This window comes from Labrus bergylta, chromosome 8 (genome assembly GCF_963930695.1).
Source record: "Labrus bergylta chromosome 8, fLabBer1.1, whole genome shotgun sequence".
NCBI lineage: Eukaryota > Metazoa > Chordata > Actinopteri > Labriformes > Labridae > Labrus > Labrus bergylta.
The window spans coordinates 21,154,153-21,179,668 of NC_089202.1; the positions used below are offsets into that span (position 1 = coordinate 21,154,153).

The following is a 25,516-nucleotide window of genomic DNA, read 5'->3' on the forward strand; positions in this document are numbered from 1 at the left end:
ATGGGTGATGTTTTCCTGCTGTTTGACATTATTCTGCTGACGCCATATTTTTCTTTTACCCCGCCGACAACTTATTCTCTTTGGCCTTTCACGATACCCTCATCTGTGTCATAACTGTGGCAATCTGTTTAGAGAGCTGTATTTAAAATAAATAAAAATGAAAGTATCGATATTTGGCACCAGTGATTCTTTAAACGTGTCATACGAGTAAAGATGACGATATCCATATTTTGTCCCATCCCTCCTGCTAAGCACCGAGCTACCAGGTTTACGGGATATGTTCTCTGAGTGTTAATCATAAAGGTTCTAGAAAATCAAATATATCATTATCACTATGTATTTTATTAGAAGCCACAGGGATCCCCGGGGCAGATATTCACCTTCTCCTCCAGAGTCCCTCAGCATGGTGTCGGCCACCACCACTATGGGTCGTCTGAGGACGTGAGCCAAGACGAAGACGTGAAACTCCTCCAAACTCTCGTAAACCGGCTCATCAGAGGACTCCGCCCTGAACAGAACAACAGCACAGACACAATTGTTTAAAGTGTTGCAAAACGAGAGGCAAAGCCTTAAGGAACACTGTGTCTTTAATTTCCTGTTAATGGATCCTGTATGACATAATTTATGACATTACGAGTGATAATTGTGTACACTATGTCGGGCCACAAACAGGTGGTGTACTGAAAACACCCATTGGACAACAAATAGCAGATTGACTGAGCCACTCACTCAGTGCTGATTGTGAGCTCAGTTGTTTGTCCATGAATAAAAACATGAGTGTGACTGAGTGCGTGCCGGGGTAACAGGCCCTGCATTGTCCGAGTCAGACCTTACCCGTTGGTGCCGTTGGTGCTGTAGTGTATTCTCGGCTCGCTGGAGGCCAGCTTCAACAGTTCATTCCACTCTTTCTGCCACTCCTCCTCCGTGTACACCAGACCAGACTGAGGAGAAGGACACACACACACACACACGTTTGCCATTTAGAGAGGGAGTGTCAAATGTCACAAAAGCATGTACTGACGTTATGGCATCTTACCACAAGGTTACATACCAACAAATGAGGACAGAAATGTAACTTGTGTCTTTCACACAGCAGCAAGAAAATCATCTTTAAACCTCCAAGAATGAAGAGAAGTAATCAGCTTCTCTTTTATCGTTTTTCCTTTGAACTAATGTTTCTTTTCACCTGCTGAACACTGAGAAGAGAGAGAAGCTTTGCGGAGCGGCGTCTGTGCAGCTCCATTAGAGCAATTGGAGAGATTTACTTGAGGACACCTCTGTGGTAGCTGCTGAAGAATGAGTGAACTGTGGGCAGTCATTCGTGTGGCATCTCCTCTGTGGGAGTCTGAACGCTGTCTGAAAACACTCTGGAGAACATACTTGCTTGCTTTCATTAGGAGCAAAAAGTCTTTGTGTTGTGTAAATAGAAAGGCCCTGAAAGATCATCCAAAGGCGAGAGAAATTGTTGTGCACACACAACTGGAACAGTATCTCTCTTGTGATAAAGAGTATCAGTAGGTGTAGATTGCAGCACTTAGCGCTAATACAGTTATACAGTAGGGACATGATGAGGCAATCTTACAACCCTTCTTTGTTTTTGATAAGGTCTTCGGCACTCAAGTCATAAAAAGTGAGATTGTTAACTGTTAAAGACAATCAAACACTTGATAAAGTGTGAAAGTGGACTAATGCAGCCTTTCTACGTCAACAGTCTACTTAAACTGTTGACCAAGAAAGGAAAATCAATGTAAACAACTGTCAAAGCTGCAATGAAAACTTTAAAGGTCAACATATTCTCCTCCTGTTCAAAAAGTTTAAGTAAGTCTCAAAGTTCCCCAAAACATGTGTGTGAAGTTTCTTGTTCTGAATCCACTCTGATCCTGTGTTTGATCATGCCTATAAACCTCTCTATTTCAGGCCTGCTCAGAACAGGCTGTTTCTGTGTCTGTACCTTTAAATGTAAATGAGTAAACTTGCAACAAATCCTGCAGCTCAGAAAACGACTCAAATATTACGTAAAGTTTACATCAACTCAAAGCTGTGGAATTTTAATTACATGAAAATAATGAACAATAGTGCGCTATTTGCATTTGACATTTTAAATGTTTGATTGCAGACATATGAGCAACTGCAAAGCTCTGTGCAATAACTTATTGTAGGAAAGAAACCACTTTATATGTCACTTGTACGTTTCTCCCCTTTTAATCAAAGAAAGCAGACTGAGGAGCTCCGATCACAAGCTTACAGCCCTCTTTGCACACAGCACTAACCATTTCTCTACGAAGTAGCCACAGAGTGACTGGCATGACCGAGGGACAGTTGCAGCCTCTGTAACTGACCTCTTTGTTCTGCTGCGTCTGCTGCCACCTCCACCTGCGCTTCAGTGCCTCTCTCTCCAAGCCGTGGTCCATCAGCGCATACAGGGACTTTCGCAGCATCAGGTCCCGATCGTGGAAACCCCACATGCCTAGATTATGAAACAGAACGAGGACATTTGACAGATCAGTGAAATAACATGCAAGAATGCCCTCAAAAATAAATGAAAATGTGATGAGCAGCAGGCATTTCAAGGTCTTTTTTATGTAATTTCTTTTAATGTTGACGTGAGGAAAACACACAAATAACTTACTGAGGGACCAAACTAAATACATGTACTTACACTGTATCTATTTTAGCCTTTAACCCATGAGTATCTTTATGAAACACAGGTTAAAACAAAATCACTTTCATATCCACTATCCATGATGGTGTACTACAAAGGGCTTGAACAATGTCCACACATTAGTTAGGACTTTATTAATTTCCTGAGCTATGGCTCCTCAGTGGGCCACTGAGGCTAAATGAATGTGCTCTGCAACCCTGTAAAATGCAATTAGTGCTTAAGCTAACAATGGAGCCCTGTTAATGAATGCTAATGGAGTGTGAACCTGCACGACACAGAGTCGTGTTTGAAAAGGTGTGTGATACTAACCGAGGGAGGCTGCGTGTAACAGACAGTTTCCGTCCCCGCTGGTTGCCAGAGGCAGCAGATTCTGACAGTTTGAGACGACTTTAGTCCACCAGTTCAGACGCCCTGCAGACAAACAGGAAAAACTTCACTCGCCTGCTTGCAGGAAAAACATGGCACAACATTAAATCCAAAACAGTCCTGCAGTACTTCTTTCCACATCGGAAATTAAACAGGTTTAAAATGTGTTTTCCATGTTGGAGATAGGAGGTGTGTTATTACAAAATAAAGGTAAAGTTGTTTTTATATCAACAGTCACAAAATCTGTTTTTTTGATGATGCTCTCAAACTCTCTCAAATATTTCTCTTCTTAAGTTTTTAACCATTTTCCCCCCTTCTTCTTCTTTTCTTTTTGGGGCTTTTTGTGCCTTTATTGGAGGGACGGGACCGTGGACCGAGTCAGAAACCAGGGACAGAGAGAACGGGGGAAAGGAGCCTCAGGTCAGATTTGAACCCTGACCGCCCTCTTCGAGGACCACAGCCTCTGTACCTATCTTACAGGACTTTCTGTTGCTGCAGGTTATAAAGATGAAAGCTTTCAAAATGATGTTCTAATACTATAGATTTGGGATGAATTGCAGAGTTTTTGAAGCTTCTACGGATCAATCAATTAAAAAAACTGAGTGATTGTGACTGTTTTTACTTTATATCTAAATAACTTATAATTGTATTTCATCACTTTTCTTACTTAGTGAATAGTTTTTAATTACATTTTGAAACCGTGTTACACGATGGGTTTTATTACCCGTTTGAATTGCGTGTTTGATGTTTGATTGAGCCCTGATGTAATAAGATCTCTCTTGAAAATGAGATCTCGTTCTCATGGGGACTTACATAATTTAATAAAAGTTTTACCCAATTACAACGTCAATGTGCGGCTTCATTTGTGGAAGAGACGATGGATATAACTTTATAAAAAATCAAGCACTAAAGATGTTTTTCTTTTCTCTTTTAACAGGAGGAAGAGCCCTGATGTTTTTAACAGCAGCTCAGTCCTGCAGTATGAATGTGTGTCACTGTAAGCCACAGCACTGTCCCAGTGAGCCAGCATAAAGCATTTCATAAATTCTTCAGTATGGGATACAGTGTTGCCAGACGGAAAATACAGCAATATCGTACTGCAGCTTTAAAATGTGTAGCTAAGCTAGTAGCATCTTAAGTTGTTGTGAAGTCATACGATCTGTCTGGTTTAATGAGCTGCAGGCGTTAGCAGGGCATCGGACAAAGGGCAAAAAGTTATCGTACATTTGGCATCACTGACGGGATGTATTTAAGTCTTAAGCTCCTGTCTGTCGAAATCATCTGCATTAGTGAAATTGAAAGTTTTATGAGTACACAAAGGATTAAAGATCGGTCGTTTACAGCGATGTAATGTCATATTCTCTATGTTCAGTTCTTCTCACCAGCGTGCTCCAAAGCCACCATCATGGACTGCTCGATGAGGTCCCTCTCGATGAAGTTGCGGAAGTCGTCCCGGTACACGGTGAGGTCTGGTAGTTGGAAAGTGCACAGGGGCGTGTCTAGAAGCGGCTCACTGCTGCTTCCTCCAGTGCTCGAGACGTGAGAGCGGGCCAGGGACACGATGGTGGAACTGGCGTGCGAAATGCCCCGCGACAAGCGCTTTTCTGTCGCTGCTGAAAGAGAAATGGCAGAGAAGGTTTAATGTCAGTAAACTTTTTTAGGGTCTTCTCTTTGGTTTATAATTTGGCAGAAAATGATGAAATATTCAGGAAATTTTGAAAAAAAGGAGAAAGAGCACATTACAATAGTTAGCATTTCTTTTTTAAAAACTAAACAACATGCAAGTTAGTATTTTCACACATGCACGAAACTCCTTTTTCACTGCGACAACATCCGTACACTTTCCAGCCAGACCCCGACTTTCCGCCTGAAATTGGGCGGGGTGAAAGTTTTCACCCCGCGACTGCTGAGCTTCTCAGCAGTCGCAGTTCTTCTCTTCTCGTTCATTGTTACTTAGATTACATCCAATTGCACATGGCATTCATATAGGAGCAACAATTTCATCATAACATTGGACTCTGTTTCTTTGTCTGCCATCTTGGATAGATGTTGTAAACATTGTGACCTCCTCAGCGTCCTTTTGAAGTTTTAAAATCTCCTGCTGTGAGAGAAAATGTTTGAAAAAGCAACTGTGCAAGATTTCAGGGGCAGGCTGTCCTGAAATGTTCCAGACGTTTTCAGGAGTGCATGTTTCAAAAGGGTTAAAGTTAGTCATCTTAGTATAGGTAATTTAAACTAAACCGTTGTGTCGACCATTAAACTTGTGTTATGTTGCATAAAAACATGTCCCTTTGCTGGTGTCCTCACTTTGCACCACCTCATCCTGGCGTTGGAGAACCGGCCGTCCTACCCGGGCCATCTCCTTTTCTTGGGGCAGATAGTTCCTCTCCTCTGTGAACGAATACGTCAGGTTCCCAGCATGCACCTGCCGTAGCTGCTCAAAGTCACTGAGGGCAGCAGTGAAGTCCCAGTTCTTGCCTGCACACACAAACACATACGGAGAAAAGAACAAAATCTGTCAACAACCTGAATCCTGTTTCTGAGACGAGCAAATGACACATCCTTAACGAGGTTAAATATTTACCACGAGTCAGTGCATCCATAGGCTGTCTTATCTTATGTAAAGGCCACTGGCACATTCCTCCGCTTGGGTAAATATCAGAATTTTGAGCACGTCTCGGCTCGCTGGCTCGCTGCACTTGACTGCATTGCATTACATTTTTAACCCATATTCTTATCTGCAACTTGTGTTGCTGCTAGGCAACAGGACCGCTGTTGACTCTAGCTATACCTTCCCTTCTGTTAGTGTATGAAATCCTAATTAACTGCTACAAGCCAGAAGCACCGACTGAGACAGCGGTCAATTTAGCTGCTGCTCAAAACATCACCAGCTGCCAACTTCAGCCCCCCTCCCCCCCCCCCACCGCCACCACTACCTTTGCCCACCCCCTCTTTTTCTGAGCTTAATTGTACAAGTGATGAAACCAACAGAGACTCAATTACATGGACTGAAGTTTTACTGATTTAATTTAATTTTGTAAATCATTTGAAAAACAATGATTGGATAAAAAAACAAGCCTCTTGTTATTGTTCACATCATTGTGTGTATCTGTGTAGCATTTGCTCTGCACAACTGTTATCTTTAGTGACTCTGGACCCACTATGAAATTACTGAAAAACAGAAGGGGTTAAAAGGCTGTTCTGGTTTTATAAATCTAGGCCCTCTACTTGTTATCTTTTACATGTAGTGATGATGTCCGTTATTAAACATGAATATATTTCCTTTGGATGCATTGAGCCGAGTTATTTTAGTCTAATTTGAATCTGCAGTCGCTGCAGGTCACAAATAAAACATCACATAGTTACCCCTAACCCTAAACTACAAAACAAGAGTCATACCTTAAGGATCGAAATGTTTTAGAGATGCAGAACAGATTGCTTCACCTGTCACCTGCCGTAAACTCTCCCACATAATCCATGCAAGTACCGCACCTGGTCAACGTACGTCTCTGCTAAAGGATCTGTTTTTGCCTCCTGACAGCCTAAGTTTGTTTTTGTGAGAGTCTGACACAATATTACACAACATTTTGAAAAGGTTCCCACAGTTCAGACACAGACCTTTTTGTTAAAGAGCTAAAATGTAGGTTCGCTCAAGGAGAAGTCTTGATGTAGAATCTCAGAAAACATGAGTTTTCTTCCAGGAAGATAACAGTGAAAACTTCAAAGTTGGAGAGAGGGAGTACTCTGTGCGAGAGTACAGAGGGCTTGGATTTGTGTTTTTTATTTATTTGTCTTTTTGCACACACACAAAATAAAAAATAAAACATTTTGAGTGGGACACAGTTTCCTCTGAAGATTATTTTGCAGCCATTACAGCCCGTTTTTAAGCCCATTTGATCCTGGAAAAATGAGAAAGCATTTCTGACCTATTAGTCACTGAGTCCAATCTGTATCACACAGAGATACTGTAGAGTTCTGTATCACACAGGTGAAACTCTGATACTCACCCTCTAGCAGATCTCTGGCCAATCCCGGTTCAGCTCCAGTGGAACGGACAAAGTCGGATAGGACTGCGTCCATATCCACGGTCATGTGATCATGAATTCACACGTTTGCGGGTAGTGTCCGGGCATAAAAAAAAAAAAGAAAGCAAAAAAGAAACAAAGAAAAACAAACACGGACCGTGCTATCCCTGAAAGGACAGCGAGGGAGGGGGTGAGGGAGGAGCGGTCCTCTCTGCCTTGTCCTTCTCTAGCAGCCACACCTGAAAGAGAACACACAGATAAAAAACAATTTAATCTTGTTGAAGGAACTGTGAGAGCACATGGATATAATGACCCCGCTCAACCTCTTTTCAAATACAAGCCTGTCTTGGTCTGATTACATTCGAACTTGACACCTTGTTGGTCACTGTCCCACCCAAGACAACAGCTGAGGCACACAATGAGAACAGGTTTGACGAACTGTTTGCCCACTTTGGGTAAAAAATCTCATAAAAGTCAAATGAGGACCCGAGTGGTGTAGCTGCTGTGATGTTTGTCATGTGAGGAACTCAACTATGGTTTTAGTCTTCATCCTGTTTTTGTGACCATTCTTGTTTTTTTTAGCTAGCATTATTAAGTCATATCTATTTTAAATTAAAACATGAAATATGGCCAAACAGCAGTTTGTTTTGGTTTAATGCTGGTGCTTTTTTTAACCAGCATTAACCAGGAAAAGTCTCATTGAGATTTGAGAATCTCTTTTAGAGGAGGGTCCTGGCCAAGACAGGCAGCAAGCAGCACAATATACAGGGTTTCAGACAACAATGATTTATATTTATAAAGGAATCACAAAATATATGAACCATTCATCAAAATGTGTCATAAATCATCAACAACAAGGCGATCAAAAAAGGGCAATACGAGAAAAATCTACAGCCAGATTTGATTAAGAAGACCTTTAAAAACATCCAAGGAAACCAGCTCCCGAAGATTTAGAGTATCTTAAAACCAATCCCAAGAAGAAGCAGCAGCATACTTGAACGTCCTTTTTCCTAATTTAGAACGGGCTTTACGGAAGGTTAAAGGGTATAAATCCTGGGAGCGGAGATTGTACCTTCCAGTACTTTTTTGAAGTATGTAGCTCAGTAGGTAAGCTGGAAGCAGACCGAGAATACGCCAGTGGTTTAGTCAACGGGCAGACAAAGCAGACCAACCAACCCGAGCATACAAGGAGCAGTGTAAGGGCTTAAAGATTGGTGATAAACCTCAGTGCCCCATGGTATCCAGCGCATGTAGGCATTAGGAGGACGTGTGCATGTAAAACAGTATTCCTTTGACGAGGTCTCTTTAATCACTTAGACCATTTCACTCTTTCAGTTTCAAAGGGAGATCCACAGCAGCTGCATCAGTTTGGCTCTGTAATCAATACTGAGGCATTATAGAGACTGAAGAAAAAGAGAGTCAGCATCACTGGGCTGTTGACACAAAGGATGTAAAGGGCGATCAATGTCAGACAAAAGACATCAAGCAGGAGCAAAGTAGGTCTGGTGAAAAAGGTGTACTTTGGGGACCAAGCTAAAGCTAAACGCTGTTCTTACAAGCAAGGCGTTTATACAATTCTCAAGAAGGGCGTTCATGCTTGATGTGTGGCAATCCTTCTTCCAGTGCGCTGTGCTGGGTTAGTTAGTTAGTTTTTTAATGATTTACTTCTGGGCTTTTCCCCCCTTTATAAAAGAGTGACAGGCAAGTGGATAGAGTCAGGAGAGAGCGAGAGTAAGGAATGATGCGGCGTGGTTGTGGCTCAGCTAGTAGAGTCGGTCGTCTCTCAACCTTCCTTGTTTCCTTGTTTTGCAGAACGTGACAGGTTGGGGGTTCGATCCCCAGCTCCTCCAGCAACATGTACGATCAACCTTGGGCAAGACACTTAACCCCAAAGTTCTCCCGCTGCTTCATCGGCGGAGTGTGAATGTGTATGGGATTAGTTATTACTGATGTTATTACATAGAAACCTCTACCATCAGTGTGTGAATGGGAAGGTGTGACCTGCGGTGTAAAAGCTTTTCCTGTTTTTTTACACAATATATCATGCAGACACAATGCTTAAAGTGATTCACAAATCGTTTAGTCTGTGCAACAAAGCCCATTTCCCTCTTTACTGTACCTATGACTGTATTCATCATGTGGTTTTCATCATTTGGAAAAGCTAGCTAAATGAAGAGCCAGACAACCTAGATTGGAATGTTTCAGCAACCATGATATTCATCAGCCTCAGCTCCACCTCTTTGCCTGCTTCTCAATTAGCCTGGAGTTAGTTGGAGTTGTCATAATAATTATGGTGAGCGCCATCGTTCAGCTTTATAATGGCTCTTTAGAAACCAATGGGTGACGTCACTGAGACCATGTCCTTGTTTTACACAGTCTGTGCTTAAATACAGCATCCGACGCATAACGACAATGTTCTATGGGAACCTAATTACATAATAGCTTTGCACAATAGCAAAACTGCCCAGTAATTATGAGCCTTGAAGTTCCTAAACTGCCTAATCCAGTTTGGACTGACTCCTTTTCTATATCTACCTACATTCATCTATTCCCATCATCCCGTGGCTCCTCCACCACCCAGTGTTCCTGCCTCATCTGTGACTCAGTGAACTCTTTTCCACTGCGCCCGATGAGTCACGATTTTACTCTTCTTACACCTCTCCACCATGCTCTCGCCTCACGCTCTCCTTGCCTCCCTCAGTTTCTCCATCATTATTACAGCGAGAGCCACACAGGCACGGACAGGGGAGGGGACAGGCTACAGAGCTGAAAGACCTTTCTCAGCCAGCCGAGCATTTTTAAAGCCTTCTCTGCAAAGTCAGGGATTCAGCGGCTTCTCCTGCACACTCTCTCTTTGATAATCAGGTCCGCTGATTAAATAACAGCAACAAGTGAGGTCGAAGTCAGTTATCTGTTAAAAGCTAAGGGGCATCAGACTCGACTTTTAGACCACATTCAATGTTACAAAAAGGTGACGCACACTTCTGACTGATGATACTGCATCAAAAAACACTGGGCTGTTACAGAGAGTGTGTTGCTATAGGTACCAGTAAGAAAATGTAATATGAGCCAGTCCATGAAGTCCAGTTTTTTTTAATCAGACTAAAAACACATGTTGATACTCCTCGGAGGCCGGACATGTTTTAAATACAAGGCATAGAGTGATTGAGGCTCATGGTAAACAGCATAATTTGCATGAGGCTATAAGAGGCAGACCATAAAAGATTATGTCTGCAAAGTGAAACCAAGTGAGCATTATGTTGATTTTTATTTCAACATTTGATAGTTTATTCTCAATCTTTCTTGCCTTACAGAAAAGCTTTAAAGCTGGCCACACACTACATGATTTAAGGCTCATTATTGGCCCGATTAGTCCCCCACAACAATCGGGGGGCGTGGCCCGATTAGAGGCTTGTTGGATCTGTTTTTTTTTTTTGTCCAAAGAATCCTCAAGTGTGTTGTGTCAGTACGATTAATTTACTGCTCCCGATTTAGTCGGATCCTGTTTGATTATATACTATTCCCGATCAGACGGGATACACAAAGCAGCCAATGAGAGCGAGAAGACATGGAACCCTCAGCTCGCGCAGCCAATTGTATATAGCCGCACATAATCTGACTTCTCAGCTACGATTTCAACCATATTGTTTTTCTCATATTCTGTTTTTGTGTGCAAAACGAAACACAGGAGCCAGCTGACGATGTGGATGTCGGCCTTATCAGTTATTCTTCTGAAGTCACGTTTGATCACACAAGTTTCTGTGAGATCTTGTGTCTGTGAAATTGTTACTACAAATGGCTTGTGTGGTTTCTCCCGATCCGTCTGAGTCGTCTAGTGTGTGCATTCGGAGGGTTATAGTATTTTGCTGACACATCTTGTTTAATATTATTATTATTTAATATTTTTATGTGTACATAAAAGAGATAAATGTTCATGCTTGACTACACACCCCACTGCATCTGTTTTTTTGGTGCACTATGCTGCAGAAAAAGTTCAGGCCAGGAGAGATTTCTTTTTTCAGAGCTAGAGAGAGTGACCTGCATTTTTGCAGAGAGGTTTGGTTTGGGTGGTGACATAAATACCGAACCAAACCTTGACCCCTGTGACCGTCAAACCCCTGAGTGACTACAGATGATAAATGTCAAAAGCAAGTGTAAGCACTTAGAGAAGTTCAAATAATGAAACTGCAGATGACCAAACACAGTACCTGCTCTTTCTCATCATATATACCACGTTTAAAACAAAACCCAGATCTCCAGGATCGCTACTGGGAGAGAAAGAAAGATCAGAGGGCTGAGCTGCAGAAACAAAACTGTAACTGACCTTGAAACTGACTGAAATTATAAAAAGTTATAACTGGTGGTTTCACACATACAGGTATGAAAGTGCAGACTCAGCACTTTGAACACATTCCCAACAAGGCATGTATTGATGACACCAGCCTTATATAATTAATGAGTTAGATTCAAGAGGCTGTGGTGACGCAGAGACCTGCATCACACTTCTCCCGAACAAAAGAAGAATAAAGAGGTTTTAAAGTAAGCCGAGTTCTGTCGACTCAGTGCTGCAACAACATGAAAAAACCAATACATAGGAGGTCGAAGTAAACGAAAAGGAAATGTCAAATCCATGTGAGAGACTCAATATTGATTCATTGGCTGTAGCAGAATCCAGCCTCTGCCTCGACCTCAGGATGCCACATAAATCCTTGTTTATTTGCCTCATAGCATTATTTGCCTAATAGCATTCCATAAAAGTGTATTTACACAAGTGTATAATACACTTGTATTCAATTCAAAGACTGGCACATCAGCTGAGGGCACAGGCCACGGGCTGTCAGAGAGGAGAAAACCATGAAAAGGGCGATAAAAGTGAACGGCCGAGGACAGAAAGTACCATCACAACACCAACAAAAGGCTGGCTGTTGTCGCTGTGGGACTGTAACATCAGCCATTCCTGTGAACCCACGCTGATGCATTCGATGTCATGGCACATGGCTCGCCTGCAAAAACATGTATGAAACACTTTCTTACAAGAAAAGGCCCCGCGCAAGTTGTCCCTTCAGGCGGTGGTGGACCATCATAATAAAAAATGATCATCATTAATATTGTTTCAATCAACTGTATGCAATGTAAAAAAAAACACATTGTCATGATCCTTAATCAGTCTGTTGGATCAGATTTGAGTCCATGTAAGCAAACCACATCAGTGCTACAGGCATCATTAGGGACGGTTTGCAACACATTGTGAGACTTTCTTGCAAAACAACAGGACTCAAATTCAACAGAAAGTTACAAAGTGCTGAGCAAATATTACATTTCATCCTGAGTATCTGCTGATGCAGTGTCACGCATCTAAGATCATATGCTCCAGCTGCACAATAGCAGGTTTAACAGCAACACCCCTACAGCATCAAACTGCAGTTGCATGATTACTACTGTCTAGTTAAATGTACATTTTCACAGAATCGCTGTGTTGTGATATTATCGTTTCTATGGACCATTTATCATGTACTATCACCTTGAATCGTATCGCATCGGTTGGTTTGTCACCTGGCGAAACAATCATGAGACGATCTTAAAATATCAGATCATAAAGACGTTGAGGAAAAGCAGAAGGACAGAAAAATATGAATGTGCGAATCATGGGATAACAATGTTGTAAGCTATAACTAATAGTGTCTTTGTCTGTATACTGTTCTTATTGTTTAACACAATACTTTTTTTCCACCACTAATTTGGCGTAATTTATTCTGAGGGTAGCTAAGGTCTGGTGTCCACTTAGTTTTTTCCAAGCAGAAACGCGCTGGCTGTGTGATCGGGAAGCGCTTACACGAAGCGTTTGTGTGCTGAGAAGGAAAGCGCTGCACGTTCCTCCTATCACCATGACAACAGTCTGTTGACAACGGCAGCTGTATGACCGACACTGCTCCGTTACTTTTTACTGCAGGTTTTATATTTGAGATCGTTTATTTCCAGATCAGACACGGAGCAAAGAGGAAGTTGGTTCAAGACACGATCTGTAGGCGGCAAACATACAGGGAATATCATTTGGAAAAGAGCGCATTTCTGAAACGTTGGAAAATTTTCAACTTTAGCACTCAGAGAAAAGACGCTGGGTGCTGCGCTTTTCTCCAGACAGAGGCTTTCTGCTGCGAACCTCTCTCCTCATTAATTTTTTTAAAAAAAAGATGCAGGGTGGACACGGGGCCAAAGCCAGTTTGAGCTTCGTCTGACTGCATCAACACAATGTGAAAACACGACTATTATACCCCGGCCTCAATCCAATGGGTAAAATGTATGAATACTGAGTAAGAAAGCATTGTTTGTCAAAATTAAACAATTCAGATTTAAAGGAATAAATTCTGACTTTAGCCATGTGTTAGCTGCAAATAACGATTAAATTGCGATGCATCTCACAGCCCTGAAAGGTAGCAGACATTCAACAACAGTGGAGATGTGGGAGGCTACAGAGTCTATATCATGTTTATCAAATTAAAGATACATCTGTGTACCAATATGTTGACAAATAAGTATCAGAAACATTACCAAGGAGTCACATGTGTCAAGTAGTACACATTATTTTCTACAAACGTAGTAAAACTGATGTTTACTACTGTATGTACCACAGCTATGCCAAGTGGTCATCAATAAAAAATGTCTTCATAATCCTGATTATTTTATATACGATGGCCAAACCAGCATAAATAAAGGTAAACAAGAAAGCCCCTGTGCGGATTAGTGGCTAACATTAAGTGCGCTGCTGCCAGTCCGTGATTTGTGTTGTGGATGGCTGAGCTTTTGTCTGGCAGGAGGGCTTACGTAACAGGAGCTGCTGACAACACGTGGGTGCTGAGCTGCGAGCCGGGAGAACGGCCTGGATCACTGAGGGAGACAGAGAGGTCAGCACAGCCGACTGCGTCAGCCCTCGGTGGACCAGCAGGGTCAATTTACTGCTGGACACAAGTTTGCTTCGCTTGCCTTTAGATCCTTAATGAGGAGAATTTCATTTTATATATATATATATATATATATATATATATATATGTGGCCCTCATATTTAAAGATGCTTCTTACAACCACAGCAGGAGAAACAACTGAGCTAAGCACTCTCCTACTGTTGACCACCGAGCAGCTGATCTGGAGGAGTTTAAAAGGCATCACTCTCTCCTGAATCCGACAGAAGACTAAATATGGCGTTCCCTTTCTGCAGATGTAGAAAAGAGGATGAAGGCAGCAATCAGAGTGAAAAAAAAGAAATGTGTATAAAAGCCCCTGGCCAAATGGTGAAACAGCTATGTAACCAAGCAGTAATACACAAACAAGACATTTTTAGATACGGGTCCACGCAGAAAAGCTAGTCTGGTTCCAGACATCTGAATCACTCTGATTATCATGACTGAAAAAAACTAAATGTCAATTCAACTGCCTGATGATCAGCTACATAACAGCCACATGACATTAACAATAGAGCTATGCTTAATTCCTTATATTAACCTGTTAATGGCCTACTTATTACTTACTTAGCTACTTATTTTAGTATGTTAAGGAGAAGTCCCACAGACGTCTTTCTGTTGGGATGGAGAAACTGAAAATACATGTAGCAATAAATGGTAAATAGACTTGAGCTTATAAAGCTCTTTTACACTGCATGTCACACCTACCCATTCACACACTGATGGTAGTAGTCTCTATTTAGTATCGTCCATCAGATGTAACTAATTCCATTCATACACTGCCACCAAAGCAGCAGGAGCAATTCAGGGTTAAGTGTCTTGCCCAAGGACACATCGGACATGTTGCCCAGCTGGGGATCAAACCCTCGACCTTCTGGTTGAAAAGTGACAACTCTACAAACTGAGCTACAGCCGCGTTGTTGAAATGAATAATTCAAACGATGCATCATGATGCTGAAGAGGGTTGGAAAAAAAGCATCTGCCATGCTCAGCGTTGAGTGAGTTTGTTCATCCTTCCAGCCACGGCGGTGAGTAAACGAAAGTAACGTAGGCTAATAGAGGGATTTGTGACAGAAAACAATGTAAATTGAGTCCCGGTCCTCTGCTTGCTGACTTTATGGGCAGAGTCAGCCGGTCCTGCACGCTCAGACCATAGTGCTCCGCTGCTCCTTGTGTCTTTTTCTCCTTCTCCTCTGTGTCTTTTTAGCTGACCGCAGCACAGATTAGCGTCTTCATTACAGCAAAAGGTATGTTTAAACTGATGCCTCGCTGTCTTAAGTCCAAAATGATTAAAAGAAGGGGGCTGTGTTGGTGACTCGGGGTTAAAGGAGTGGCTGTAATAACATGTAATATCTATCTATCTATCTATCTATCTATCTATCTATCTATCTATCTATTAATATAAGGTCTGTCACCACTGACTAGTTAATTGCAGTTGATTAGGGTCTGAAATGAATGCATAAATTTGTTTAACGAGGTTGAACTAATGTTATTTTGTCCCTTTAGGCTCACCGTAGATAAGCCTCCTCTGTGTCAAGTAAACTACTCTTAGCTTTGCAACATTTCAAAGAAAAAGAAAGCTAAGCTAAGTGGGCCCGCACCGGCTAGGGGGCTTGCTAACTACTGCTGCGAAACGATGGCTGTGAATCAGCGGTGCAGAGCCGCGTCTCTAAATCAGACAACCTCGCCTCCAAAGCTAGAAATACATTTCTTACATGTACCTTTACCAGTAAAGGAGGACGAGGAGTAACTAAACATCTGACACAGCAGGAGAGCGCAGGAGAGGGAGAGGCAGAAAAAGAAGCCATCGTAAGTGAAGCTAACTGCTAAGCTAAACTGAGAGTAGGTAGTTAAGATAAAGATACAACAACAGTTGTAAGAAACGGGTGAAAACCCAAAACTGACAAACAAGTATTCCTGTGTGTGTGTGTGTGTGTGTGTGTGTGTGTGTGTGTTTTATCTCATGCAGCCAGTTATTGTGGGCATGCTATAACTCTTCAATTGAATTGTTTCTGACTTTATCTTTGTTGGGTTTTTGTATTCTAAACTGCTTTTCTTGCACAAAAGGTGCTGCAAGACAATGGTTTGTTGTGGTTGTTTTTATCTCCGTTGTTATAAAATCCAAACAGGATTTAATAGTACTAGAACAATGTGTTTTATCAGCCCGCGATGAGACAATTACAGACTGTTCAAAGCAAAACCAAGATAAGGAACATCAGGACAATCAAATGCTTGACACACACAGGGGCAGACAGAGGAACCGGGCCTTCTGCCTCCTGCGTGCTAAAGATGCTGGTGCATGAAATGCTGCGTCATGCACTGTGTAGGTCAGTCAATACGGCATGACCTAAATAATGTGAACAGGAAGGACTACATTTTTCAGGAGGTTGCACAGGAAATGCAATAACCCACCATAGATTAAAGAAAAAAAAACATGAAACTGCATCATTATCTCAACATTCCCATATGTACAGAGGAAATTATCATGAATATTAAAACTTAAAATAGCTGAGTTGCCACTTTGGACCAGCCGAAACATTGACTGACCCATTAATCTTTAATGTTTAAACACAGAAAATCATGATAAACGCTAAATACTCTCCTATATTCACCAGCTATATTTGCTATGTGTGCCTGTCTGCCTGTATTCGATGATGAGTGGGGTGTTAAGGGCTTGTTGTTGCAGCCAAAAACAACAATGAGAGTAATAATGAGATTGAAACAACAACACAGAAGTCGCGGGTCCTAAGGTCATGAGCTGCAATAAAGGCAACATGAAGCTGCCGATTCAGGTGATAATTCTCTTCAAAGGCGCATTGTCATTTGCGTTACCATGATCATAAACTATTCACTAGAGAGGCTCAAAAGATGTTGTCAAATATAGATTGAAAGCATTGCAGGAGACACCTGTGTCTCCGAGATAGGAGAGTTAACTTTGCAAAATGCTAAATGTGTCCAAAAATAAATGTTTCATTACTTTCTTCCTTCCTGGTAAATGTACATGAATGGTTTTAATGTGTCATTTTGAACTCGGGGTGGATACAACAATTTCTCCAATCCTTGCGATTTAAAAGTTTGGTTTGCAACACTTGTCCACATTACTAGAGCTGAAAAAGAATGGACCATAGCGCTGATGTTAAAAGAGAACATATTATCCCCCTTTTCTACCTTTTCAAACAGTCCCCTATGGTCTAAATGAAACATCTGTTCTGTGCTTTGGTCAAAATATAACATGAATCAAGCACCAGAGGAGGTTTGTGATACTGTATAAACCAGCTCTCTCAGAACGCTCCGTCTTGGTGTGTGTGTCTCTTTAATACAATGAGCCCCCCCTGAGTTTTCCCAGTAGACATCACACCTCTAGCGAGAATAAAAATGGCGGACCTGTGCAAAAGTTTTGCTCTAAGCTGGGGGTGAAGTCCATGGGTGGACATACCAGGCGAGGGGAGGTTATTTCTTTTACCAGAATCCCACTGTGACATCACAAAGAGCGCACATTTGAAACGGAGCATTTTTCTCTGTGTGGTAAGACATAAGCAGACCAAAAACAAAGGACTGGATAGATTTATTTCACATTTTGTGGGTCGGTAGACAATCAGGTTATCCAAATATACGTTCAAACACACTATAGAAGTGGATTTGTCATCATATTTCCCCTTTAAAACTACTTCAAATCTGCAAGTTTTTGCAAGTTTTGATTATTTTCCTGATTAATAAATTAGTATGCTCGTGTGTCTCCCATCTTTGTCACAATCTAAGAGCCAATACAATACACAAATGAGATTAGGTTGAATGCACTACCTACTCCTTTTCAGACACTGTTACTTTTGTATGTTATTTATTATCTGATTGTAATTTTTGGTTTTGAAATAAAGTCTATCATTCATTCATTAAATCAGAGATTTCTGACCGTGAACTGAGGTCATGGAGTGCGAGTGTGCATGCGTCCATACACTAAGGTTACATGCCTCGTGTGAAACATGAGCTTTGTTGTACGATTAAGAGAAAAAGAAGCTGAGGTGAAAGAACAACACGTCTCTCCGCTTAACCTGAATTGACACTTAGCAACGACCTCGGCCTGAGAAAATATCTTCTAATCAGCACAGTTTGTGTTGAAACTTTCCCAAAAGCGATCGACTGAGTCTTTCTTTTTCTCCTTTAAAGGTCACGACGTGATGAATGACCACATCTATAAATGTGTCAGTTCTATTTTAGTTCAATCACATAAACACTTTCCTGTGATCTCAGCGAACGAGAAACGCCCCCTTAGCCGTGCAAAACAATATGAGTAATGAGATAAAGGGCATAAAGTAAGCAAACAGTGGAGGGTGATTTATCAGGAGCGGTGAGTGTGGCCTCACTGCTCCATCTCTGGTCCGAGTGATGGAGGGTTAGAAATGATACCCTTCAAACCTTTAGACAAAACAACGAGCATGAGTCTACTCTAGAGGAATGGTATCAGTTTGTAAGTTGGCCAAGAATGTAACTATGAATGCAGGAGTTGACATAAAGATAAATAAACTCAACTTAGAGGTGTCCCATTTTTCAGCATTGATTGGCAGATTTGAAAAGACTAAAATATAATCTAAAGTTTTAGTGGCATTGTGTTCCAGCCAACTCGCTGGAATTTTCTCTCCCTTCTGTTTTCATACTCTTAATCACTCTCCCTTCAACTCTTCCTGTGATTCTCTTTTCTTTAAATGTCGATTTAGCCCGGGTTTTGGCCTGGAACCAGTGAATACTAAAAACATTTCACCATAAAACCTGCACTACAATCAAGTGTCTGGGTGTACAACCTGAGCTGCAGCAGTGAAGTTGGCGGCGGCGGCGGCTGCCTTTCAACTGTGACACGTACATGTGTCGTTGCCAATGAAATGTTGATCTTGCGCGATACAAAATGATACAGTACCCTTGGGAAAATTTGTCTTGGACTCAAAGTGCTGCAAACATTCGGGCTGCCTCTACAAAACATGCAGAGAGCAGCAGCATGCGAGTCCAGGTCGCAAGCAGAGCAGCGCCACCAGATGGTAATTAACAAGATGATCTCACAAGAATCGCTGACAAAACACCAGTGTCACAGTAATGTCGAGCCCAGTATGGATGAATTTTTTTTTAAATGAGATCGGGCTAATTCAGAGTTTCATAGTGTTGGAGTCAAGCCCACACTAACCGAGACCAAGACATCCCGAGACCAGAGTACTCCAAGACCGAGACAAGACCACGACCAAGGCAGGATGAGACCGAGACCAGACCAAGACCAAGACCATAAATATCACTGAAAATGGGTCATCTTGTGTGCAGGGGGCGTGTCACTCACTTAGGCTATAACACCGGGGAGGTTACGGTCGTAAACCGGGGGGTTAAAAATAAATTAAATAATTTGTTCTCTTAGAAAAAGGTTGTTTTTCCTTCTAATCACAGTAATGACATGGGAAAAAAAACCTGTTAGTGCTGGTCCTGACCGGTCTTGATTTAAAATCCAGAGTCCATCAAGTCCAAGCCGAGACCTTCAGACCTTCAAAAAGTGTTCTTGACCACAACACTACGCCATTCATATTCGTACTTATGTGGGGAGAGAGAGCACGGGTTGACGTGCACCAAACAGTGTTAGGATCAGGACAAGGACTGTAGCCTTGGTACATGCTCTACCAACTTATAACTGATAAACCAGCGCCCCCAAGGATTAAGGTTTGTAAGGATATCAAGCATTTCAAAAGACTCCAAGAAATTACGTTACAATAAAAAGATACCCATGTTAAGCACTAAGAGATGCAGATTTCTTGTATGGGTTAAATCTGCATATGATTGATGCACTTAAAGAGCCCATATTATGCCCTTTTTGGGGTTCGTATATTTAATGTATGTACCTACTTTTGTACGTTCACAATAGCTAAAGTCCGAAAAAAGTGTCTGTTTTCATGTACTGCTCCTCCTTGCTCCCTCTACGCTCTGAGTCTGTCAGCTACGCTCTGCTGAGCCCCCACTGCAGAGCCCTACGTGGGTCAAGTCTGCTCTGATTGGTCTGCTGATCCGCTCTGTCGTTATTGGTCAGTTGCTCAGCACGGTTCTCGGAAATGTCCCGCCTCTTTTACCATATTGGGAATGCAGTCACTGGCTCCGTCCGAGGGGAGCATTAACATTAGCACCTTAGCCCTACTGTGCTACCGCAGGCTACGGCATATTGTGGGCGTGCTACAGAAGTTAACGGGCGTGCAACATGAGCTGCTGGGCTTGCCACAACGAGCCAATGGGCTTAGATCAGTGATATCACACTGACAATGACGTCGGACTGACAAATTTTTATCGAGGGGGGCTAGAACCGAGCGTTACATGCGGCTAATGCTATAGCTAACAGGAGGAGGTAGGAAAAGCTGCGTTTCCGCGGACTTTCAATTTTTGCACATAGATGTGACTAAACATGCACAGGACACTTAAAACACACTAAAGGGCATATAAACCCAGAAAAAGCATAATACGGGACTTGTAAGTCTCCCATCAGTCTTGTGTTGACAGGTTGAAAACATGCTCTGAATGTCTGCAATAGGCGTTGGTTATTCTGCTTAAAACCACAGAGGTGTTTAAAACTTTGTCCAAGATTAAAGAGCAAACACTTTCCTTATTAATTCACTCTCCCCATGAGTCAATGGCTTGTTTTTTTAAATGCTGCAGAAATCAGGGCTGGGTTCTCTGTGAACAATCAATCACAGTAAACACCTCACTGCCGAGGAAAACCAGAAGCGGAAGACAAACAAAGGTGTGGTGACTGAGATGGCTGTCCTTCAGCTGTCTTTATCTGAAGGAGTGCTGTAATCTGGTTACTGACTGAGCCCAGTCAGCCTACACTCACTCATTACATAACATGAGAGCTACAGCTGGGAAGGAGGCTGAGCGCTGCCTGGCTGAGGAGAAATGGAGGAAAACATAGCCTTCACCCTGATCTTACAAAGTTTCTCTCTGGTGATCGGAGTAAAACAACAGAACTGCTGCACGTATATTGAGCAGAATATATCAATACTATATGATGCATTGCTTCAATCTCTCAACTTAAAAATGCAAAAGGTTAAAAAAAGAAAGGGCTTATCAGAGAGACCTACAGCTCTGGACAAAAACATGCACAGCCATGCATATCAATGCAAATTCTCCGCTCTGTATAACCAAGTATCACTCTACAAGCACTGGGTGATACTTTCCTCACTGATAATGTTGTATTTGTGTGGTTAACAAAACAGCCCAGTAAACACCGGTCCTCAAATCCACCTATTGTGCCTCAGTGAAATTGCTCTGCAGAAGATACCTCAGCCAATTTTGTCATTTTCTGCAACATCAGTTGTCTTCAAGGGCGACTGGGTGCATCATATGATCAGTGTAACGTAGGCACATTCATTTCAAAGGGCTTGCATAATGCTAAAGGATATGATAAGCATTTCACTATAAACCCCCTCAGGCTTATACAAGGCCACTGCAGCAGGAGGTCTGTGCAGCAAAGTGAATCAATGCTCTAACTGCTTTCTCAAAGTCCCAATAAATCAACTGATAAAGCCTAGGGTTACATGATAAAAACATGATCGGGATGATGTTTTCTATATATTTTTTTTATCTATATTTTCATCGTAACTTTTTAGTTTCATAACGCAGTGAGTTTGCGGAGTATGCTGAACATGACAGAGGCCTTAAACTCAAGAATATACTTTATTAAAACATGTACTAAAGTTCACGATCAGTCAAGAGTTTCAGGTTTCTATGACGCTACTCTGTGGACACGACACATGCGGGGCTGCAAGCTGAACTGCTGCTTACATTAGATTCTCTTTGACTAAATGTACCTCGTAGTTATAACTAATAAGAACACAAAGGTGTAACGAGAAAAAAATCAAGAGTCTCTCTATGTAACAGACCCTATATAACAGACAATCAGAAGGGTCTGAGGGCTGAGCTGCTGCTTGCAATACCTCTGCTTGTTTGAATGATCCTAGCTTGTTTTGCGGTTCTGATTCTTTCAGTGTAAATAAAGGTTGTACCTGGAGCCTAAGTTACACAAAGATATCTCCTACTAGTAAAAACAAACTAACCTGGTGACTAAAATTGCAAGATAACTCGATAAAATTAAGGGGGAAAACTCTCTGACGAGGGGGCTGCTACCCGAGCTGCCATTGGTTCACATAATGTAAAAAAAATTTAACAAAAATTTCCTCGTCTTTCAAGGTAAACATTTACTTTAAACCATCTTATTCATGGGCAGCTGTTACTCAGTTGGTAGAGATGATTGGAAGATCGAGGGTTCGATCCCCAGCTCAAGCAGCTACATGTCTGATGTGTCCTTGGGCAAGACATCAACCCCAAGTTGCTCCTGCTGCTACGTTGGACATGTATTAATGTACAAATGGGATTAGTTACTTCTTATGGTCACTTCACATAGCAATCTCTGCCATCAGTGTGTGAAAGCTCAAGTCCATTTACCATTTATGGCCCTCAGTTCCACCTTTTCACTCCTTTATAGTTTCTTCACATGCTTTGCAGTAATTGTTCGGCATCTTCTTTGAAGTACTTAATTAAAAAAAAAGATTGCACACTAACCAGTTGACGTTTATCATAAAGGAGAAAGACTGAAGCCTGTCGCTAATAAGATAGAAAAGGACAAATAAAAATAACACAAAAGTTAAGATTCTGTCCATTTGGCACTGAAAGCCATTACTTCCTGGTCATTTTGTAAAGTGCAGCCTCACTAATCCTCCCACTCAGAGGAGCAGCTGTGCTCGACCAGTAATGAGGGAGGGGACCGATGTTTTCAGATCCCATTGGTTCACATCTCAGAAATCAATACAGAAAATTAGAGTGTGACCATTTCCCTGGACAAAAGGGAAATATGCCAGTAAGCTGGTCATTGGAGTAAAATCAATAAAACCCTCCGAGCTGCAGCAAAAACAGAACATCCACAGAGCTTTGTTGACATGTGAATTATTGGACGTAGTGGACCGTTTCAAGTCTGTTAGCTGAAAAACGCTTCTTCATGTGAATGCAGGAAAGTTTTTGTTTGTAGTGGTGCTGCAGTGGACTGGGTAGCTTCTCCCCAAATAAGGGCATTTGTTATCTTCAACCAGTCAGCGTAAACTGTAAGAAGTGTCAAGTGGACATGGTAGTTTAAAAACTATTGGAATTCCAGGTTTAAAAAAAGGCAGGAAATTATCAACTTCCCAACAAAAGTCGAGAAACTTTCCTTTTGCAGAAATTTGAGTCTAATGGATAACATTTTTTGTGGTATGAACCATGAAGTGTGCACATTCCAGCCATGATGAAGGCTTGACCACCAGCTGTGGGCGTCTGTGTGTGTAATGGGTAAGACAACACCAGTGTGAATGCACACACAGCTGATGTCAGAGATTCCACACCGCGCCTGCCCTCTCAGAGGCCGTGCCACTCGAGCTGGTCTGGTCCAAAAAGCTGTCCAGTCATCACACAAAAATTTGCCAAGTCTAGCTTCCCCCACTGGGCCTCCCCTATCCAGCTTGCTGGCTCAGAAACATCCAAACCTGATCCATGTGAACTCAGCAACCAGCCCTTTTTCTTTACTTGAGGGCTGAAGGCAAAATAAGGTGAGATAAACAAATCTACGTACAGATTTTGAATAGGAGCGTATGAAGCCACAAAATGTGCTAAACAAAGGTCGCATTAGCTTTGAACTTTTTGACTGAGCTGCTGCAAGAGAATAAAGTTCATCTGATCTAAAAATAGTTCACAAGAAATAACAAAAGGAGGTATTTACATTGTTTTTTAAGCGTTGTTCCTAAGGTCCCGATCCTTTCATGTGTTTTACAGAGAGAGTGAAACTAGACTGATATCTTTAAACCAGAGCAACAACTACTTTGTTAGCACATCTACAGGACCGATTCACACAGAGAATTACCACCTAGTTGCCAGAATCACAGCAACCTCCTGTTTCAGATAGTCTAAAAATATTCTGCTCGTAATTACACATAGAAACTCCACAGTTTGAATCTCAAAAAACACCTTAAAATCCACATTTATAAACAGTCAGGAACAAAACCCTCAAATGGTGAATGCTGGATGTCTTCAGCAAACATTATAATATACTTATAACATCATCTGCTTGCTTAAAGTATGACACAAGGCAAGCTCACGCCCTATTCATGCGTAATTTCCATAAACAGAAAACACCATGACGTCCCTTTGAACCCAACATAGCATGGATGGTTAGAGAAGCCACTTAATTTGCAGACAGGGCGAGCTCAAGTGAGGTTCAAGATGACGTTAACTCATCTTCATTTGTCTATTATCTATTCAGGGGACATGGGGTAAATATGATTCAGGAAATGGGACATAGCATCAGACAAAACACGACCTAGTCCCTTGAAGGCATCAAAGTTCTTAAAAGTTGTTATCTTTAATCTAATATGAACCTTCTTGAAATTTTGCTAAATTTTCTAGAAGAATTGCACAACTCTTTGTGTCTGGCCTCTCCAATGTAATGTTTTTTTTCTGGTTTCTTTACTCCTCTATGAAAAAATAGCCTTTAAGGATGTCATCTTGTGCCCCTGTTAAATATTCTTCATGATTTACTGATATTATAACAAAACGTCCAATAACTGCGGGAAAAAGACAATTTATTGACAATGAAAGTTTTTGCTAGTAGCAGCCTTGAAAACCCTCGAGACGTTCACATGGTACCACATATCTACAGCTACTTACTGCCAGCTGAATTAGGCAGTAATAACTTCTGCATGAGCACTGATAAGTGTTTATCAGTGTTTGAGAGCTGATGTCATGGTGCCGCGGTGCATGTAATCAGAGATCACCGAGTTCATCAAGTTCTCCAAAGTACTGCACAGAAAGCAAACACCTGCAACACTGAACACACAGTTTTGTTAAGAGAAGGACTTTTCAGAGTTTAAATTTGAGGGCAGAAATTTCCCAAATCACCAAGGAGTTTGTTTTTTTATATGCATACAGAAAGGGCAACAACTTCTGTTAAGAAAATTAATAAGTCTACGCATACTTTATTCTTCTCAAAAGGATGGGTCTCATTTGAGAACAGCTGGTGTTTCGTTTTTGTTTTTTGGGCCTTTTTGCCTTCTTGGATAGGACAGTTGAAATGTGAGAAGAGAGGTGGTGATGACATGCAGCAAAGGGCCGAGGCCGGATCCGAACTCACAGCTGTGCACATGGGGCGCGCGACACAACCGCCAGGCCATCGACGCTCCAACATCTGGTGTTTTAAGGCCATTATCTCTATGCAGTGTTTGCCCTACCATTCATTTGGAGCGGCGACCCGCCACCCCAACAACGACCTCCCGCCCCTCCAAAAGAAAAGGCACGAAATACTTTTTGTTTTTGGAATTTACATAATTTATGTGCGGCCGTTTTATTTCAGCATAACATGAGTGTCTTTTATGCGTTTCGCTGTCCTGGGCAGTGTCTCTGCTCTGCTCTCGTGTTCCTAAACAGAGCAAGTTTTCATCTTTGACACAATCATACTCACTGACACACATACT

The 25,516-nt window shown here is 41.8% G+C and overlaps 1 protein-coding gene across 2 annotated transcripts in view; it reads right to left on the reverse strand.

The window, feature by feature from the left end:
* The window catches only part of otud7b (OTU deubiquitinase 7B), a 45,986-nt gene that overhangs the window by 11,513 nt on the left and 8,957 nt on the right, over window positions 1-25,516 (reverse strand). For both annotated transcript variants that reach the window (XM_020644516.3, XM_065958017.1), the window contains exons 2-8: window positions 7,036-7,292; window positions 5,336-5,506; window positions 4,411-4,641; window positions 2,972-3,073; window positions 2,340-2,467; window positions 835-941; window positions 381-508 (exon numbers count right to left, since the gene is read on the reverse strand). In XM_020644516.3, the coding sequence (XP_020500172.1) occupies window positions 381-508; window positions 835-941; window positions 2,340-2,467; window positions 2,972-3,073; window positions 4,411-4,641; window positions 5,336-5,506; window positions 7,036-7,120 (952 nt within the window). In that variant the 5' untranslated portion in view covers window positions 7,121-7,292. The remainder of the gene's footprint in view (window positions 1-380; window positions 509-834; window positions 942-2,339; window positions 2,468-2,971; window positions 3,074-4,410; window positions 4,642-5,335; window positions 5,507-7,035; window positions 7,293-25,516) is intronic.